The sequence below is a fragment of the Hydra vulgaris genome, chromosome 02 (assembly GCF_038396675.1).
Source record: "Hydra vulgaris chromosome 02, alternate assembly HydraT2T_AEP".
Lineage (NCBI taxonomy): Eukaryota > Metazoa > Cnidaria > Hydrozoa > Anthoathecata > Hydridae > Hydra > Hydra vulgaris.
The window spans coordinates 10,773,059-10,795,432 of record NC_088921.1 but is presented as its reverse complement, the minus strand read 5'-3'; the positions used below and the strand labels follow the sequence as shown (position 1 = coordinate 10,795,432).

At 25.5% G+C, this 22,374-nt stretch overlaps 1 protein-coding gene across 4 annotated transcripts in view; it reads right to left on the bottom strand.

Annotated features, from left to right (window-relative positions):
- Positions 1 to 1,403: 1,403 nt before the first annotated feature.
- The window catches only part of LOC136076731 (NACHT, LRR and PYD domains-containing protein 3-like), a 72,378-nt gene continuing 51,407 nt past the window's right edge, over positions 1,404 to 22,374 (bottom strand). For 2 of the 4 annotated variants that reach the window (XM_065790132.1, XM_065790134.1), the window contains 2 exons: positions 5,140 to 5,187; positions 3,054 to 4,487 (listed from right to left, as the gene is read on the bottom strand). In XM_065790132.1, coding sequence (XP_065646204.1) covers positions 3,064 to 4,487; positions 5,140 to 5,187 — 1,472 coding nt within the window. In that variant the 3' untranslated portion in view covers positions 3,054 to 3,063. Of the gene's footprint in view, positions 1,900 to 3,053; positions 4,488 to 5,139; positions 5,188 to 22,374 lie in introns of those variants that run through there. The other 2 variants (XM_065790133.1, XM_065790135.1) reach the window with 2 other exon arrangements.

The following is a 22,374-nucleotide window of genomic DNA, read 5'->3' as shown; positions in this document are numbered from 1 at the left end:
TATTAGAATTAAATTCTCAAAAATCTTTTCTATGCTAAATATAGAGTGACTATTTCTTAATACAAAGTCTTTAAAAAGTATACTTTTTATTTTTATTATGCTATAAATAGTGACCATTTTTTAATACTAAATCTTATATAATATGAAATATATACTTTTTATTTATTAATGGTTGTCTTACCTACTGCAATAGTGCTTGAGAAACTACTTATTTCATTTAACTAAAGAAATCAAAAAAATAAACAGTAAACAAAAAAATGCCCCCAGAATTATATTTGGCGTTTACAAAATGGTTAATTACGAATCTCTTTAGAGGAAACTTAATGCCCTTAATCTTTATAAACTTAATATACACCAAGTTATACTATTCATGATTAAAACAAAACACGGTCTTTATTTATCTCTTTGAAAAATTTTTATAATTTATTTAGTTAAGAAACAGTTTTCTTCAATTAGCATGTTTAGTTTAATTTTATTACAAAAGAAACTTTTTTAAGATGTTAACATTTTAAAATTAATATCTAATTATTAATTTACAATTAAATTAACAAAGTTATTTGTAACTTAAATGAAACTTTAATTTCCAAACAAAATAACTTCGAAGAAAAATTCTACAAAACTTTCGAACTTTTTTATATTGACAACAAAAATCGTTTGAAGAAACAAATGGCAAAATCCTTAAACTTTTAAAATAGTTGTTCATGAACATAAATATATTTAGTAAATCGAAAATTAAAATAATTCAATTTTTTCAATATTATAAAATATATTTAATATTTTATTTAAAAGATAAATATTAAACATATTCGACAAAAATGTTAAATATATAAAATATTAAACAAAAGATTTCCACATAACGTTATTAATATTTTCAAATTTTTTAAAACCTCAAAAAAATTTTACTCTACGTCTTCATTATTTTATTTAAATTCAATTAATAAAAAAAGAAAACGAAAATAATTCTACTTTTTATTTATTTATTTATAACTATATATCTTATTATATTCATTTAATAAAAATTATAATTAATGTTAATTAAACTAAAATTTTAAACATTCATTTAAGAGGTTGCTGAAAAAGTGTAAAATCTTTTTAGTATGTTGCATTACTATAAATATATATTGAAAGAAATAATTATGTTGCATAATAATAATAATAATAATAATAATAATAATAATAATAATAATAATAATAATAATAATAATAATAATAATAATAATAATAGCAATAATAACAATAATAATAATAATAATAATAATAATAATAGCAATAATAACAATAATAATAATAATAATAACAATAATGATATATTAAATAATTGATGATTTTACTATTACTAATATTTTAAAATAAAATTAATTATATTTTATTAATTTAAATTTTAAACATATTAAAAATATAAAACTAAAATATTATTAAAACTAATTCGTATATTTTAATTATAAAATAATAAATTAAATACTTCATTTATTACTTTATAATTATAGTTTATATTTTACTTAAGATATTAAACATTTTTCTGTGTAATAAAGTTTTTTAATTTATCGAGGTTACGAAAATATTTTCCACGGTACTCGATCCACAACTTCTTGACATTCGAACAACGAATCCATTCATAAATCTCTTCAATGAAATCGATGTCGTCGTGAAGTTCAAGATATAATACTTCACAAAGATTAATCCACGGAAGAAAATTTTCTTCAAAATCTTTTTTCGTTATTAAATAACAATCAATTTCTATCACCAACTTTTCGCAACTTATCGCAACAATTTTTATAAAATGAGAATCCAGCGAATTGCGAACAATAGTAAATTTTCGAGATTTTTTTGATCACATTTTATAAAATGACTATAAACCAAGTTTAGGGCTTGAAAATGTGATTTTTAATTTAAACTGTGCTAGAGAACATAAATAGTTTCTGTTTAAAATATTATATAAAAAAAATAATAATTGGAACAAAAGAATAATTGCGATTATTGTTTATATTATCTTTTATTGACGAAAGTCACTTGAAGAAAAGTGAAATGCGTGAGTTAGTGGACTACTAAAAAAAAAAAAACTTGTATTTTATTATTAGTTTACCAAAGTAATACCTATTAAGAAACAAAATGAACTGAAAAATAACTCACATAACAAATTAAAAAACATTATACTTACCTATAAAACAAGACTTGAGAATTTATGTAAAAAAAACAACGCTTGCTATGAACTGCCTTAACTCTGGTTAAAATTTAAAATCGCTAATATTAAAAATGGTTTAATATTATTAATATGCAATCTGTTATCAGATTATTGTTAACTATAATTACTGATGACAAAAAAAAAAAAACTTGTATATTATTATTAGTTTACCAAAGTAATACCTATTAAGAAACAAAATGAATTGAAAAATAACTCACATAACAAATTAAAAAACATTATACTTACCTATAAAACAAGACTTGAGAATTTATGTAAAAAAAACAACGCTTGCTATGAACTGCCTTAACTCTGGTTAAAATTTAAAATCGCCAACCCTCGGAATTAGGAAAAATGAGGTCGGCAATAATTTGCCGACCTCAATCTTTTTGAGGTCAGCATCAGGTCGGCAAAAATTATTTGATACAAAGGTCTAACCATAAAACATAGAAACGAGGTCGGCAAATTTTTGCCGACCTCAAATACTTTCAGGTCGGCAGTTAGGTCGGCATGGCCGAATGCCGACCCTAATTCCGAGGGTTGAATCGCTAATATTAAAAATGGTTTAATATTATTAATATGCAATCTGTTATCAGATTATTGTTAACTATAATTACTGATGACAATTTTAGCTTATTTTTAGTTTAGTAAAAAACACTTATCCTAAAGTTAAAAAGCTTAAAAATTTAATAACTCAATATTTATTTTAAAACCATTTTTTGTTTTTCTTTTGTTTTATAAACAATTAAATTGATTTTAATCAAGTTTTTGTAATCGTATAAAAACAAATAAATATAAATTATATACATGATAACATTATAAAACAAGAAAAAATTTAGAAATAACAGAATTTAGAAATAACAGAACCCCCAAAATAATTTGCATTAACAAAAAATATTTTTTTTTAGAGAAATAAGGTAAAAATTTGTAAATTTTTCATACCTTATTGCATAATAGAACTTACCTAAAATAGAATACAAAAGTTCTTCAGAACCATTTTTTGAAGGATTAAAGTTAACAAGTAACTTTAATAAACTATTTTGGCTTTTATTACTTAATCCACAAATCATCGATAAGCAACTCTCCAGCTTTTTATTGGCTATAATCTCTTCAATACTTAAACAATTATATGCATATACAGATGCACAAAACTCCATTATTGTTAAGTGTGCAAATTGATAATAACATCCCTCATCTGTTTCAATCTTTTCTATAAATCCAAAAAGATTACTTTCATTGTTATCAAAATCAATGATAAAAGTTTGAATTTCTTCTTCTGAAAAAATTACTTTATTTTCAACAAACAATTCATATGCAATTTTACAAATATTTAAAATATATTTCTTATTGGAATCGTCTTCAATTATCTTATTCATCAATTTTTTCGTTTTTATGATGTGATTTTGAAAAAAGTATAAAAAAATACTTGCATTTAAATTTGTCATTGTTAAGAAAGAATTTTTATTTATTTCTTTTGAATTACTAATAATTTTACACATGGAACATAAATAAAATGGAACAGATGCCATGGCTTTTGCAATTGGAGAGCTGTTTAAAGTTTCTTTCACAACATCTTTTTTTTCTTCTCTAACTTTATTTTCTATATATTTGTGTATTCCTATTTGGTTAAACCCCATTATTTGAATGTTTAACTTATCACTATGCTCTATAGATATACTTTGGTATTGATCAATTGCATAAACTCTACCAGCAACTACATATTTGTAGTTTTGAATTTCTATTAAAGCATTAACGATTGGATACTTACAACTTGAACTGCAATTTATTAACTCATTTAAAAATTTAAACTCATCTAATCCATCAATTATAAACAGTGCAGGATGATTACTAACTTTGAAATCATTTATAATATCTTTGTAGAAAACATTTAGTAATTCATTAAGATTAGAAATATTTGGATATTGATTAAGCCTTCTGCATTCCAAATAAAACACAAGTTTAACATTTTTCCAAATTAAATTATTTGACCAATCAAGCAAACATTTTCGAAGCAACCATGTTTTTCCAATACCAGCTACTCCAGATATTAATATTACAGACTTTTCTTTCATAAAAATTTCATTATATGGAATAGGTGTATAGTTCATTTGCTTTTCAAGAAAAATTTTTCGTTCAAAATTAAAAACAATATCCATTTGAGTATTAACTGCATCAACAATACATAGATCAACAAAATTATCCATCAGATCGACATTTGCAGGTACTTTTAATGGTGGTTGTACTTTATTTATTTTCCCATATTTTTCACGATAATAATTTTTCAGTGCTGTGCACATCTCTGATGTATCTAAATATAAACAATTGATCAAAGTCATCATCATCATCACATCTTAAATATTTTAGTATGCACAGGTATCATAGTTTTGAATTCAGAAACTATATATAACAAATATTACATTTTAATTCTGAAATTGGAATTTACAATTAATTTGAATTCTTAGCCAAGTGTTTATTTAGATTTTCGTTTTATTATTTTGAGTAAAGACTTCTTATTACATTTTTTATGAGTTCTGTTTAAGCAAGAGGCAATAAAAAGGCTGGATAGCCAATGATTACATTTCTTTTAATGTCAAAACACTACAAAAAAAGCAACATGATAAAAAAATCAATCCAAAAAAAAAAATCAATTTACTTTATTTTATATTGTTATGTCCGAGTGAGTTAGTACATTTTGTGACAATTATTCTAGTAAAATAATTGAGTAAAAAATACTTGTGGTTTTTTGGATTCTTTTTTAAATAATTTTATTTGCCATATACCTCTTATCACTCATTATTACAACAACCATAAGTTTGAATGTTGTGATTTTATTCATTATTACACTAACGATATGTTTGAATGTTATGATTTTAGAGAATTTTAAAGAAAAATAGTCAACCATAAATAAATAGTTTATATAGCCTTTCTCATAATCATTGTTAATTTTAAACTATAATTACCTTTCTTAACACAAAACTTGTTATCAGTATCTGGTGGATTTGAAGGAACTAATAGAAAAAAAAGTTATTAATAACTAACTTACTAAACATTAAAAAAATTATTAATTCTGAAAAACTTTTCATTTAAGTTTATTTATTATTATAATTATCTTCTTATATAATTTATTTGAAGGAATTGTTAAAGAATTTGTTTAAAGGAAAAGTTAAGGAATCTCATACTCAAAGTTCAATATGAGATTTCTTAACATTAAAAATACCTAATTATCAATTTTTGCCTTTTTAAAAGTTAAAAAAATTTGTTGTTGAAAAAAAACTGATAGAATAAGGTAAGGTGCGGTTATTTCGACATGTGGGTAACAAGGACATGTATTAGATTAAACGTTTTTTATTAATGTTTAAATTAGTTTAACAAATGTTGAAGCCAGATGTTTATTTAAAAGATGTTAAATGAAAAAATATAACTATTTTTATCCACATAATAGTAAGTGTAAACAATAACACAATACGGAGGGCATAAGTTAAACTTATTTCTAGTTTTATTGTTGTCGAAAAACTTCAGTCTGAAGATAAGTAAAACCATACATAATATCATTTTTATATGTGTTTTTATGATGTTGTTTCAAAATACTAAGCATTTTAAATTTTTTTGTTGCATTTTTATTTCAAACCTATATTTTAGTTTTGAGACAACATTGACAGAAATGCTTAAGTCATCCCATTGACAGAAATGCTTAAGTCATCCCAAGAATCAAATAAAAGTTGGCGGAATGTCTTACATCTGATGAATCTTTCACAGTTACATGAAATGGAGTCAAACAAACCCTAAATTAAAATGCTCTTAAAAAAAAGAGAAATGTACCAAAACATCAAATGTCAACAGATCTAAAAACTGACACTTGCAAAAAGTTAAAATCCACACCAAACAATGTTGCTTAGTGTTGGTAAGAACAAAACATCAAAACCTGCAAATGTAAAAAATTATCTTGTTGTTTCTGAAACTAAATCAAACACTAAAAAAATTGTAACGAAGAAACCCAATAAAAAGATTACAGAACTGCAGGATTTTGTCGAAATCAGATATCAAGTCATATTATGTAGAACTTAACAGTTTGACAATTCTTGGAGAAGAAATTTTTAATCATAAATTAAGTTTTTTATATTTTTTAAGTAGGGATTAGAACTGAAGCTAATTGATGTCTTTCAAAAAATAATATAACATTATACTTTCATTGCAATTTTACAACATTTTAATGCTGCTTATTTTTAAAATGAAAATGTAGGTTGGTGATAATATATATTAAAAATGTTTTCTCTATTTTGTTTGTCAATATTCCAATGATAATCTTACTCCTTATGATCTATTAATAATATTAGTTAACTGTTTAAATTCTTCATCAGTTTCTGGCAGCATTATCATTGGTAAACACAGAAATATTGCATACCAATTTTAGTCAAAGCTGAAAAAAATATATTTTCTAAAGATGTGTCAATGTTACCTCACACTTACCCTTAACCTTACACTTAAATTCTTGTATTCCAGTAAAACACATCTAGAATTAATTATAAAAATATTTTTTTAACTTAGAAACATTTTTTAATCTAGTTATGAGTTAAATTTACCATAGAAGCTTGACAGGAGCATAGTTTTAACTTTTGAAATAACTTTCAATTAATACCCTTTATTTGATTTGAATTCATAAAAAGAAGATAAAATATGATGACATAATTGATTATATATGATGTTATAGTTGATATCATTTTGGAAAGAGATCTTTAAGTTGTCTATTTTTGAAATATATGTAGTTTACCATTATAAGTCTTTAAAACATAAGGTGTACAAATAAACTATTTGTACACCTTTTAGGTGTACAAATAAACTATTGTCAGTTCAGACAATCTTATATTGAAACCAAAGATTTAAAACTTCGACATGTCGGTCCATGTTTACAATTATTAATGGTCCTTTTTTGTGTGTGCAGTTTTGCACACTTTAGCATTTTTATTATTCTTATGATTTTTATCAAAGCATTTTAATCATACTTTTAAATTAACAAATACCCAGCAAATACTGGACATACGTATAATGTATGTGTAATATGTCCTGAACATCCTAGACCTTCTTGAAACTAAAATTTTTTTTTTGATCAGCGTGGAACGTTCATAAGGCGTCTGAATTATATTCGGAAGTGTGCCTTATTATAAAGAAACACAGATCAAACAACCTGACAAAAATCAAATTGATATGATTGTAGCAGATCTAAATTTAGATCTGCTACAGTCATATATAATTTTGGAAACATTGTATTGTAGGCAATGGCATTTAACTCTCAATCTTAAGTTGAAATCAGGATTGGTGTCACTACCTGTGATATGATACTGAATGTTAGTATTAGTTTGACTTTTATCAGGTTGTTTACTTTGAGACAGTATCTTATGTTTGAAAAAGAGTATCATTAAATAAAATCAGATTTTATCATTTTTGCCATTATCAAGAACTTTTAGTTTCCTCCTATGCATGTTATGTAGGTTTCAATCTTGTTCAAAGCCACAACTTGATTTATTTTTATGTAATATTAGTAAGTATAACCTTAAAAAACCTTATCAAAGCTTATAAACATCAAACTGATAAATGAAATATTTAAGTGTTTGGAGTAAACTAACATTAATATTACTTACTAATGAAAAAGTAAAAAATTTTGATTTGTTGTAAAAGTTTCACTACGTTATTAGCAGTACTACAAAATACTGTTGAAAAAATTGTGTAGCTTTTTTGAAGTCGGTTTTTTAATAAAATTTTAATTAATGTTCTTTAAATAAAAATTGCTATTGCTTGTAATATGACAGTTCAGAAACTTCTTTGCAATCATTTTTAATTTTTACCTAACACAACCAAGTAAAAGTAAAACTGATCTACCATTAAGAAATGAACATCAGGTATTTTTTTTAGAAACAATAATTTCAGAAAGAATTGGATACTATATTGTAAAGAATTAAAAATTCAGTTTTGCAAAAGTAACAGAAACAAAATTCTAAAAGCACAGGCATCAAAGAATAGAGTAACATGAAAGCAGAAATTATCTAAAAACATTCATAGTATGTTGTTTTTTTGAGAAAATAAAATTTTGCCATAAAAGTTACTAACAATTTCATGAAAAAAAAAAGTGCTGGAGAGAGAGTAGTTAAAATTCTAAAATTAATTGATAAATGTTTTATTTATGGGTCAAAAAATGCTGCTGCTAATTAAACAATACAATTGATTATGGAAAAATCTCAGATACATTAATTATTTTGTCTAAATTTGACTCAATATTTATTTAAGAATACTTATCTTGTCTAAATTTGACTGAATAAATAATATATATATATAATAAAATATATTGATGCACTATTGAATAAAATATATTGATTAGGGCTGGTAGATTAATCGGTATTTTACATTAATCGATTAACGATTAATTTTCGATTAATTTTAGAAAAAATGTGTTTATAACTTAATAAAAAGTAATTTATATTTTGTATGATTTTATTTCTCTTTTAATCAGATATGATCTTAAAAAACATAAATTATCAACAGTATCATCGTTTAAGCTAGCTCTTAAATTAGTAACAAATAAACCAGCTGCACTAAAACTTCTTTCTGCTTCTATAGAAGACGGGGGAAGACTTAGCATGGCATTATAAATCTTTTCTAAAGAACTTGGCCTGTTTCCAGTGCTTTCGAGAACTGCAGTTTCACGTTTAATGCATGTTAAAACTTCTTGAGGGGAAGATTTAAAAGTTATCCCTTTAGTTTTTCCTGCTGCTGAAGCTGTATTAGCTATTATTTCTGCTAATTCTTCACCTTTAGTTTTTTTTCTTAATGGTTCTTCATTACAAGTGTACTCTAACTCAGACTGATATGCTGCTTCTACTTCCTCATGTAGAAATAAACGTAGGTATATTCTCTAGCAGTTTTAGCAATTTTATTTTTATGTGGGTATTTCAAAAGATTATCTGGAAATTCTGAGTCTGATTTATAGTCAGCTGGGTTATGTATAAAGCACAGTAAACCAGCAATATTACTATTTCTTCTTTTAACATTTCTCTCCGAGACAACAGTAAATAATTTTTGACCAATGTTAGTATTTTGTACTTTAAGATTTTGTAGTAAAAACAAAATAATTTTATCAGATTTTATCAGATCACAGTCTCTTTTCCCTAGTTCCATAACACTTAACTCTACAACATGTAGAACCTGAACAATATCAGAAATGTGTTTTATTTCTTCTTCTTTTAAAATTAAATCTGTTCTAGATATATCAACAAGAGCCTTTGCAATAACATTTTTTAATTTTAATAATCGTTTTAACATACTTATTAGCGAATTCCATTTTGTTTTGTACCCAAAATAGGCTTGAGTTCTTTTCCTAAATCTGTTCTACAAATACTTTGAAGGGAATCGTTTTTAAGTGGAGATTTTCTAAAAAGTTTGACTATTTTACGAACCTTCAATATGATAATGCCATAGTCCTCATTAAACTGGATTTCCTGTGAAACAGAGCTATTACTTTCCTCATTCCAGCATTCTTCAGTGTTGTTTTCATCATCACGGTCGGAATCAAATGTTTCAATTTCAATCTCATCAGTCATTATTTCTTCTTGAGTTGTTTCTATTTCTAAGCATTTTTTCTTATAAAAAATATCACATACAGCAAGATGAATTCCATGGCAGTAGCAGAGTTGGTGTATAACTCCCATTTCTCGTCCCATTTTTTTCATTACTGATGCACTGCCAGTAACACATCCAAAAACATCATTGATCAAATTTAAGCCAAATTCATTCAATTTTTCAATAACAATATTAACAGCTCTTTCCGAAGGCAATGAACCATTTATTCTAATCATTCCAAGACCATAGTGACATTTGTCTGAACAATGTACATTGAGACATAAATACCTTCTAGTTTTACCAGAAGTCCACTCATCAAGAGAAATTAAAAACCTTTCTCCTTTTAAATTTTTATGCTGAAGCTCTTGAACAACTTTTAACTTAATTGAGTTTGCGTAGTTCATAACAATTGTCTTTATAGCATGTCGATCATCAGGGATTATAAGTCCTTGAGCTTTCCAGCCGTATTTAATATCTTTGCTATTGGCCAAAGTTGCAAAAGGGATACGATCAACAGCAGTTAAACGAGCTAATACATCTTCAGCTTTGCTACCTATATTATTACAATAGGTAGCAATACTTGGCTGTATATTTTTAGACTTCTCTGAAATAACTTTTGTCAAATAAATTTTATGTTTGTGCTCTAAATGATACAAGAAATTGAAGTTGATGAATGGAATTTAAGTTCAACTGAACAATCTTTGCACTTGTATGTTGATTTGCCTTTATTTTCCAATAAAAAGTGTTTCCAAACTTCAGAGCGGTTATTTACAAACGACATTGTAAATGGTGGTTAAGAAACGGCACTATGAAAAAAGCATTGTTTTTGTTTGTTTATAATAATATTTGACCGGATGCTGGAAAATAAAGGCAAATCAACATACAAGTCAACACAAGTCTTGATCGTTAAAAAAACGCTTGTAAATCTTCGTAAAAATCTTTGAAACAAAAAAACGCAAAGTTGTTATATTAAAAAAAAAATTAATCGATTAATCATTTGTTAATAAATCAATTAATGATTAATGGTTTTTAATCGATTAATCGATTAATTGTTAATCGTTTACCACCCCTAATTTTGATGCACTTATAATGCATATAACTTGGTAAATAAAGGGAGAGAAAATTCGATTACTCTTATTACAAAAACAACATAAATCTATATTATTGCAATGAAAAATAATATAAAGAAAACAATTTTAATGGAAATTGCATCAGATGGTATGTGCTTTATTGAATACAATAATTATAAGATGTCACATAAAAAGTTTATGAGTGACTGATATGCATTGCAAACTGCACATTTTCAACTGGTAAATGTATGTTTGAAGTATTTAAAGAGTAACTCAGTGAAAGTAAAAAGTATTAAGAATTACACCAGCAATTTTGCCTATATCTGGTGCAACATATACTTGTTGCAACTTTTTTAAATAATACCACTTGAAGAACAACCTCTTTAATTTCTGCACATTGCAATAATTAGTACCATTGTAAAAATCAGTGATGAAACTCAATCTTTACTAGATAATTAAATATATTTACCTGAGGTAATAATAAGTTAAAAAAAAGTATTGAATCTACTATTGTAAGAAACCATCAGCAGTATTATTAAATAAACTCATTAATTATTTGATTAAAATTGTTAAACTTTGAGTGCTAGTATATTAGTATTTTACATAATAAAACGTTACCTAACATCATCCTTAAAAATAATTGTGAAAAATGTTTACTATATCACATAAATCCCTTTTTATGAATAAATTAAAGAAAAGACGCGAAGGGTTAAATTTAATTAAGGCTAATTAACATGTTCGCTGCCAACAACGAGTATACTCGTAGTAAGTTGACGTCATTTATTTGCCAACTACAAGTATACTTGTAGTTAGCGGGACTTTGATATTTGCCAACTACAAAAATACTCATAGTAAGCCGACGTCATGAGTTTGCCAACTACAAGTAAACTCGTAGTTATTCTAACTTATTTCAAATAATATTTGTGCATGACTGGCTTTGTCTATTCACTTTTTTTTCTTTTCTTAGCTTCATATTTGATTTCAGAAAATATTACATTCAAGTTTTTATTATAAAAACCCAAGGAACCTAATTTAAATGCGGATAAAGACAGAAATAGCTTAAAACAGAAAAAAGTAAAATATTGATAATGCTTTAAATTTTATTTCATAAAAATTAAAGTGTAAAACTATTCTTTTGAATGATAAATTCTGAAACATTCGCCAATACATAACGGAGGTCTATTTTCACAAACAGCACATTCATATTGTGTTTCTATACTTTTTATTTTAGAGCAGACTCAACATGGTTTTGTTAGGAATTTTTTCTTTTCATTAGGTGGTATTGAAGACAAGTAGTGGAAGCTATTATTGGTGATTCGAGGCACAGTTTCATTCAAACGTTCACCCAATAAATCCGTAAGAATTAATTCTCTAAACTTAAGCAAGGAAATTGTTTTATCTAGTCTATATTTGCTGTTTAGACATAAGCATTAAACAAAAAAGTATCAAAGAGATGAAGTGGTACTTTATATACCAACTAATTGTCTTTCTTAGGCAATCATAATACAATACCATTTGTTCTGCCCTATCTACTCCAGACATACATAGATTGTAATCTTTAATGATATTGGGTTTCATTTTCTTCTCTCCTCTCCTGTTTGTCACTTCAATCATTTGCAACGAATGCAATTTGCTAATCATTAGCATGTCTCTTTTGTCTTTCCATTTAGCAACCACTACACCCTCTCTGCTTCTGCTTATAATATCTCCCTGTTTCAGTTTTGCTTTTGTACATTCTTTTGGATTTGACTTTTGGTCAGTTCTTAATTTAACACAAATGTATGTTTTTTGATTTATCATGTGCTTTGTTAACTCAATGGAATTGTACAAGTTATCGGTGTACAGGTGATAACCTTTTCCCAGAAATTTTTCCATTCCAAGTCTAAAACAATAGCTCCAATTTGACCCAACAAATGTTTACCAAAAGTTGTCTCGCCAGAGTAGATTTTTACTTTTAGTACAATACCATTTGATTCGGAAAGCTCATAGAACTTGATGCCATACATATGTCTTTTATTTTTCACATACTGCCTGAATACAAAACGTCCAAAGCATCATTGACTCATCGATTGATATATTTGTATTAGGACAGTAGATGTTATCCATTGTATTATTTAAGTGATCGAGAAGTCCAATAGTTTTACACAAGCGTCCGCTACCTGAATCTGCATTGTAAATAAAATGCCAAAACCGTAACATTAGTTGGAATTTATTTTGTGGCATTATTCTAGACAATAAGGGAACTCTATAGAGACTGTTCTTAGACCAATAGTGTTCTAAAGATGGCATTTTGACACACCCCATAAGAAGAACTCCAAGAAACTGCCTCATATCTTCTGAATTTATTGATTTCCAATCTTTAAAATGTAAGCTTCACCTGAGGGGACGCTGCTTATTTATTTATTGCGTTGCGTAGCAATTAGTTTTAACTACCATAGTGTTTATAAGCTCTTCTGTAACAAAAAGTCTAAAGAAATCTAATGGTTTCTTGCTCTCAATGTTTATCTTCAAACCAGGATTGGCAGTAAATTGAATTTGTTTTAAAATATTCGGCTCATCTTTCCATAGGTTTGAATTTCTAGATGGATTTGTTTCAGAAGTTGTTTGTCAGGCAAAATATTACTTATAAGATCTACCTGTTGAGCTTTGTTTTGATTTTGTCTATAAGCAAGACCACCCGTTGTTCAAGCTCTTTTCGACGGCATTAAAAAATCTTCTGCAGTGGCTGCTAGATGAATATCTGTAAACTGATTGGCATCACTTTCTTCAGTGTTATTATCTTCAGAACCTGATTCTGATACAGTCAAGCTCAAAGACGTAGTAGTATAAATGAAAAATGAATCCGAATCTTCAATGTCATCATCTTCACTATTCTCACAAACTTCCATAATCATATGTGCTGATCCAATTGTGGAATATCTGTGTTGAGCTAATATGAGATAAATTTATAAATTATCTATTTATAAAAAAGAAATTACTTATCTATAAAACACATTAATTAGTATACTGTGTAAAAAAAATCGAAGTGCACACTAAAATGTTTTTTAATATATTAAAAAACATTTTGTAAACGTTGTGTAAATCAAATTTTTTCACATTCTTAATAACATGCAGTATAATGTAGTTATCAAATATATTTTAGCTTCTAGTCTAAAAAACACAAAAATTTAGAATGAAGAAAACAAAATATAAATTACCTTTTTTATTCATGATAACTCCTAATGTGCATGTGCAAAAAAATTGAAACACTATTTATAATAATATTGCATCAAATAAGCTACATTACTATACCTTTTCAAGATGTAATTGAGATTAAAAGTTGTTATTAAGAAAAGTAAGATGCAATTGAGAAATACAACATGTAATTTAGAAGTCACAATATGTAATTAAGAAACACAAAATGTAATTAAAAAATTTTAAAATGTAATTGAGAAACCCAACATGTAAATAAGAAATCGCAATATGTAATTAGAATAACAAAAGTTCTAATTAAGAAATATGGAAATGAGAATACATTATTAGTAATTGCAAATTCACAATGTACGCTTAAAGGTCATTATAAAAAATCTTATTGTACATGCATTTTAATAAGTTAATAATATCAAATTTAGCATTTGTATGCACCAGCAATACAGTAATACAGTAATGGAATTGAAAGGTCATTGTGTTATTTGTCAATACACTATAAACAAAAAGTCTGTTATTAAATTGCATCCGTGCATTTATTTAACTAAATTTGTTTACATCCACTTTTGGAACAACCCGAACCACCTTGTCCAATTTGTAGGCATGAAATACATACAACCAAATAAGTTGAAAGAAAACATGTTTTATCTTCGTCAAATGAGTTATTGAATGCGCTGAGCGAAATGGCGACCCAATCGTCACTTTGCGACTCTGGCGCAAATATTTAGGTGTCAAATGTACAATTGCAGCATACAATTGGGTCCTTAGCGGAAATTTAAATTTCTTTGGAAGATATGGAGTTACCGCCAACCACAAATTCCTTTTTCATCACTTTTTTATTTTATTGATAATATATTGTTATTTATTGAAAACCAACCCATATGGCCACCTTGGCAAAATTAGGATCAAACCTAATAATACAAGGTAAACTAAAGCAACAAAATTAAAAATACAAACAACTTCTTTCTGATAATCTATATTATAAATATTTCTCAATTACAACTTTCATCTTCTAAATTACATCTAACGTTTCTTAATTAATTCTTTCATGTTCTAAATTACAACTTACGTTTTTTAATCACAACTTTCAAGTTCTCAATTACATCTTGATAAGGTGTAGTCACCGCAGTGAGTTATACTCATTACGGTGTTATGAGTAAATTTGTACTTCAGCACTGGAGAAAAAAATTTCTTCCCTATTGCCAAAGTATGAGTATAATCGTAGTGCTTATTTTTTATCAGTTATATTCAGAATAAAAATTATTTTATTTTATTTATTGAAATGTTGATAACTAGCCTTGGAAATCAGAATGAAACCGCGAAAAACAGCCTCGGAAAAAATAATCATTGCAGACATTATGGCTCGGCAAAGAAACAAAGCATAGTTTAAAATAGCTCGGCAGGGAACGTGTTAAGCAATTAAAATATTTTCACAATGATAAAAAATGATTTGAAAAATTCACTTTTTTAAAAAGTTTTAAAATTAAATCTATCTTTGAAAAAATCAATTGTACCTATTATTAAATATTTTAAAAAAATTAAGTGATTTAAATATATAAATCTAATAAAGATCTCTAAAAAAAAAGAAATTGTTATTAGACTAATTAAAGTTTTTTTCAATTCCAAGTTATCAACAAAAAAAAAAGGTATTTAAAATAGGTGATTTTAAAGCATGACAATTATTTTAAATGACTAAAAAATAAAAATTTTAACTTTAAAATAGTAACACGAGCATTTTTTTTGAAAAAAAGTTAAACACTATAAGTATTTCTAGTTTTACAAGTTATTAGGCAAATTTTTATTTCAAATAAAACTTGGTAAACATTTAAACTATCAGTAAAGTATTTACAATTCCTGGATTATTTATTGTTCAGTTAACATTATAAAAATACTTTTCAACACAATATATTGTTTTAGGAAAAAAACTGTCGGAGGATTAAAATTATTCATTAACTTGTATCACATTGTCAATAATTATCCAAATGGTGATTTTATCATATATGCATTTTTAAAACTACCTTAATAAAATAAATTACTGCAAAACAAGTTTATTTTACTAGTTAAGAAAAAACAATTTTTGTAAATGTATATCTTATGAAACATCTATTTTGTTTCAACTTTTTTTTTTTTTTAATATTAAATAATTAAATTTACTTTTTTTATCATAATTTAACATAAATTAACTTTTTTTTGTGAGAAACAAAGATTTAAGGTTTCAAGTATCATTTATTAAAAATACTGTTGCGGTTTCATAAGGCCGTAAGGCAAAAAAGAAACACAAACGCTTTATAAATATTTTTGATGCAAGTTAAACATGTTTACAAGGAATTTAATTTTTTGTAAAAAATGGAAAAAAAAGGAAGAGAAACCAAGTAAAAAAAAATAATTTTTTCTAATTTAAATAACTTTTTTAATCAAAATTCTTTTTTAATTATAAGAAAACACTTCTTTTTTCACTTTTTTTGATATTGCGCAATCTGTTATTTATATAAAGCTAATGTAACTATTATAAAATATTATTTTTCCAAACTATTTGTTTTTTGCAAAATAAAACTTATAAATATAAACAAAATCTGTTCATAAGCTATATTGCTTCAAGCGTAAATTTAACCAAAAAAATTAATTACTGAGTTATATCTATAAAAAAAATTGTTTTTTAATTAATTATAAAAAAATAAACTCTTAATAATATGTCATTTAAAGTTAGTAATAATTAATGTTTTTTCATTTTTTTGATTAACTGAAAAAACATGTTAAAAAACCATTATAATAATCAAACAAACAAAATTTAAAATATTAAAAATGGCACAAATATAAAAAAAACTTAACATATACTATTTTTTTGTCATTATTTTTTTTGTTATGTTTTTTATTTATTTTTTAAATTGGGTAATTATTTTTGTTATTGTTTGTTATGAGAAATAGCCTGAATAAGTATTCTTGCAGGATGATAAATAAAAAAAATTTTATTTAGTTTATTTTATGATTTTTTTTTGTACACGTCTATAACATCTTTTTTGTCAACATTTTTGATGGAAAAGTTAGGTTAATAAAAATAAAATTTTCTTTGTTTTTTCTTAAGTTATTATATTTGTAAATAGCACAAATATCAAATGTAATTGTCATGCAAACTTTTTTACGTAATCGCCATTCAAACTTCTTAAGTGGTTTTTATAATGTTAATTATTTCTTATATTTTACGCTTTCTTTAAATATTAAAAAATCATAAAACTGCTTATGTAAAATGGATTACAGCGTACTTAAGTGGCGCGCCAGTTTATGCTTTTAAACAAGGCCTGCATATGCATATATGGTAAAATACCACGCATGAAAAAGATGAAATGGGTAAAAAATGAAAAAGGATAAATTGTGTCAATCATTCATGAACATTTTGGTGACACATTGTGTCTGCAATGGTCACTGTCTTCTGCATATCACTAATGAAGTTGAATATTTTAAAAATAGTTTGGACTAGATTTCTTGCTTCTAGTTAGAATTTTTTGCAATTAGTTGCAATTGCAGAGCAAGAATATTGACAAAAACTACATTTTAAAAAATTTTTGTTTTATGACAAAAAAAAAAATTGTGAATTAAATTTTTTAGTAGGTAAAAAAAACTATACTAAATGACCAATTACTTTGTGATGTCTAAACAAAAAACTGTTTAAAATTCACAATTAACATTTGAAAAGACCAATAAAACCCTCTCATGGAATACATATTATATAGAGCTACAAAGGAGTAAATATAGAGATCTTGTAAAACCTTTTAATTTTGTCTGGCTATTAAAATCACAAATTTTTGTGATTTTATTAGCCAGCAAACCCATCTAAAAAGCAATTATTTGCTTCTATTTGCTTAGAAATATTCCTATTATTAATAATATTAAAAAGATGAAAAATATTGAAAATCTTTAATTACATTTGCTTTATGTTTAACTTCTTTTTCTAATCTATTTAGAGAATTTAAATCTAAAGAAGTTATAGTCAATATCTAAAGTTTATGCAATTCCAAATTTTTGTTGAAATTGTAATAACTTCCTAGACTAATCCATGGATGGACTGTTTACTTTAATTTCTCCTATAAATGAATCTGTGTTATTCGCTTTATGTTTAACTTCATTATATAATTTATTAAAGGAATCTCAGGTCTTGTGATGAAGCAGGAGCGATTGCTCCGCATAAGTGAAACTTGCCCATAAATGGTATTTAGGGCACAACAAATAGCGCTCGCTAATTTCGTTACAAGAGTAAAAAATTATGCTTGTCTGAAGAACCTGCAATGGAGAAAATTATAAGTTGATTTTATAGAAAATATTTTGGTAAAATTCTTTTACTGAAGTCAAAAAATGTTTAATTAAACAGTAGAGTTTGTATATTGTTAAATAATACTTAAATAGTACCAACAAAGTTATATTGGTTATAAAAAAATGTTACGCATAAATTTAAATTAAAAATCTCAGTGCAAGAGAGCCAATGATTTATTTCTTCAATTTGAAAGTTGAATTCAGCATGACGTTTTTTTTAATTTTCTTTGAACTTTATCATATTATCCCTTAATTGTACCCTGGTGAAGTCAAACCATTCCCTAACTCGCACAGTTTTTTTAGGTCCATTTGACAAAAAAAACTTTACTTAACTACTTTGAATTGCATAAAAGCCTATGTAATAAAATATCAAAAGTTGCAACACTTCAATAAAAATTCCAAAATTTGAATGCTTAATAATTAAATATCTAGCGTAATACTTTATTTATAATAATTTATTAAACTATAACTTCATTAATAGGTTTGACTTTGCACAGGCTTGATAACGTTTTATTTATTAATGAATTTTACATTTAAAAATTAAAAACATCAAATAAAAATCAAAATGCTAGAATATTAAATATTTTTGTGTCTTATATAGTTTAACAAACTAAATGTTTTTACTGATATCTTCAAATCAGTCAAGCTTATAATAAAGTGTATTTATTAAAAAAGTTGAAGTTAAAACAGAAAAATTCAAATTATAAATCTTTACAGAGTTCGAGTTAACCACATTCTACTGTTTATTATTATTCATTATATGTATTGTTTATTGAAACTTTAGGAAGCGTGCTCACAAACAACAAAATAAAAAATGTAACGTCATTAGTTTCATGCCTTCATGATCTGGTTTTTATTGGTGTAACAAACGGCATTTCTACAAATATAAGTCATTCTACAATTTTTAGTATATTTGCAGAAATACAAATATACGTCAGTATATTTGTATAAAAGTTATTTATATACAATATATTTGTAAAAGTTTATATATATATATATATATATATATATATATATATATATATATATATATATATATATATATATATATATATATATATATATATATATATATATATATATATATTAACAAATATAATGTATAAATTACTTTCTGTTTTTTTTTTTTAATTTAAGTTATTAAATTATAAATTGATAGAATTTTGAAAAGTTTTAAACTGCAAATTTGGAACGTTGGACAAGAAAACTTAGTTTATAAAATTATGTGTTAAACCTTTTTAATGACAGAGTTACTTAATTCTTAGTAATAACTTTATTCTTAAGTTAAATACAAAACTATAACGGGTGGCCCAAGATAAATTGCATAGGTAGTATTTTTATTATAACTTTGTTATTTTTTTAGCTAGAACTTTTTTTTAGTGAATTTTTTTTTAAAAGATTTATTATTAAATTCTCTATAAATCTGTCTTGATGGCTTTGTTTTATGGTTTTTAATTTTATTAGTAGATAATGAAATCTAAGGATTTGCAAAAGCTTGTACTTTCTAAATACCAAAATGGTGATGGTCCATCAAAAATATTTGCTGATATTAACGGTGTCATTGGGTTTCGTACAATAAATGGGTGGTGTCAAATGATAGGAGAGACAGGCTCTATCGAGTTGAAATGTCCATCAGGTGGTCCAAGATCAGTTCGAACAAATGCAAACATTCAAAAAATCAGAAGTTGTCTGAAACGTAAAAAGAGGATTTCATCTCAAAAATTAGCTAATGAACTCAATATCTCCAGAACCAGTGTTCAAAGAATACTTCAAAAGGATCTCAATTTGCAGGCATACAAACACAGAGTTGAACCACTGCTTACAAATGGTCAAAAAGTCAAGAGAATTAAATTTGCAAATTGGATAAGAAACCATTTTCGAAAAGAGCAAAAACTGAAAATTCTGTTTTCAGATGAAAATTTTTTTGAATTAAATGGTATTTACAATGCCCAAAATGATCGCATATGGTCCACTAATCGTAATAAAGCTGATAAAGATGGTGGAATTAAACAGAAACAAAAATTCCCTCAAAAGGTAATGGTTTGGTTGGGAGCTTGTTCAAAAGGTGTTACACCACTGGTTATTTTGGACAAAGACACAGTAAATCATGACTGGTATATAAAAAAAGTGTTGCCAGTGGCCTTGAAATATGGAAACAAGATGTTTAGTGATGATTGGGCATTTCAACAAGATGGAGCAACCTCACATACGCATCATTTAACTCAACAATGGTGTCATGATAATTTTCCTGCTTTTATTGACAAAAACCATTGGCCTCCAAATTCCCCCGATCTCAATCCTTTAGATTACTCAATATGGGATGAACTCGTTCACCAAATGAAATGGAATAAAATTAAACCAAATTAACATCAATTCAAGAACTTAAACAAGCTGTAAAAAACATTAGAGTAAATGTAGCTTTAGAAAGTTGTACTAGTTGGACCAATCGCTTATATCGTATGTCAAAAAAAAATGGAGACTATTTACATTAAATAAATCATTTCATTTTGTAGAGAATTTAATAATAAATCTTTTAAAAAAAAATCCACTGTTCTAGCTTAAAAAAGAACAAAGTTATAATAAAAATACTACCTCTGCCATTTATCTTGGGCCACCCGTTAAATTTTTTTTTTTTAATTTAATTCTTAAGATGGATACTTTTTAAATAACAGTGTAATGTAAAAACTTGATTTGAAATAAATTTAAATTTTTGAGAACAAAATAATTAAAACTACATGATATTTTATTGTTTTTATTAAAATTAAATTATTTAAAATAATTAAAATATTTCTTCCGGTAGATAGACTAATTTAATAACGAAAAAACCAAAGCTTTTTCATCTGATTACCCCGGACTTCACATGAAAGAAAATTTAATCAAAAAGTGTCCTACCCTTTTCCTTGCATGCACTCCTACGCTTTTGGGTGACCCATACTCACGTACATAACTTATGGATGACCTATGGGAACCGATTTCCAACCCTAAATATCGCTCTTAATAACTTGATATTAAGTGCGCAGAGTTGCACTCGTTAATAAGGTGTTTCAGCTTTACATCACTAGTTTCACAATGTACTTCTTAAAATAAACGTCAGTATATAAGTTATTTATGTATTATATTTGTATATATACTTACACTAATATATATTATATTAATATAAGTCTATAATATATTTATTAAGTATATAATCAAGTATATAAAGTATTATTCACTTGATAATAATTATATGGTGCATTCAGTTTAAATTAAAAAGCAGTTTCCTAATCTATACAAAAAATTGAATTAAAAGTTATGAAGTCATTACTGCTACTAATAGAAGGGAATGTTTACTATTTTCAAAACGCTTCATCCCAATGAGAATAGAAAAGTTTAATTAAAAAACTAAAAATAGATTGAGTTTTAAAAAATCAAAAGTTTAAATCTACAAGATTTTGTAAAAGCATAAGATTCTTTTGCTTTATTGTTTTTTTTTTCACACATCTTTTGTAAATAAAAGAAATATTCTTAATCTTTGTATTTTCTATTTTTAACTATTATTTATCTTTAATTTAAATTAAAAACGTTTCTGTTGTTTAGAATGTCAAGCTTTTTCATTTAACTCCAAAAGGGAAATAAAGTTACGTAGTCATCTTTTAGTTTAAATAATCGTCTTTTAGTTTAAATGGCGATATTTCATTGTTTTTATTTAATATCAATTTTACTATGTATAATTAATTTTCAAGTATACTTTTATTAGTACTACCCCATGCAATGTTTACATAGTTAATATGATAATGAACTAAAGAGTAATATAATTGAAATAAGGTTTGTTTGTTAAGAACATTTATTTTGTTTTTAAGATTATATTTAAGATTATTTATTTTGTTTTTAACTTTATTTCTGTTTGTTAAGATTTTTTCGAAATTTTTAATTGAAATTTTGTTTTGTTTATAATTTGTTAAGATGTTAATTTTTACTTTACAAATTACTTTTACAAATTTTTCCATTACACCCGGAAGGTCAACGAACCCATTGAAACATTTTGAC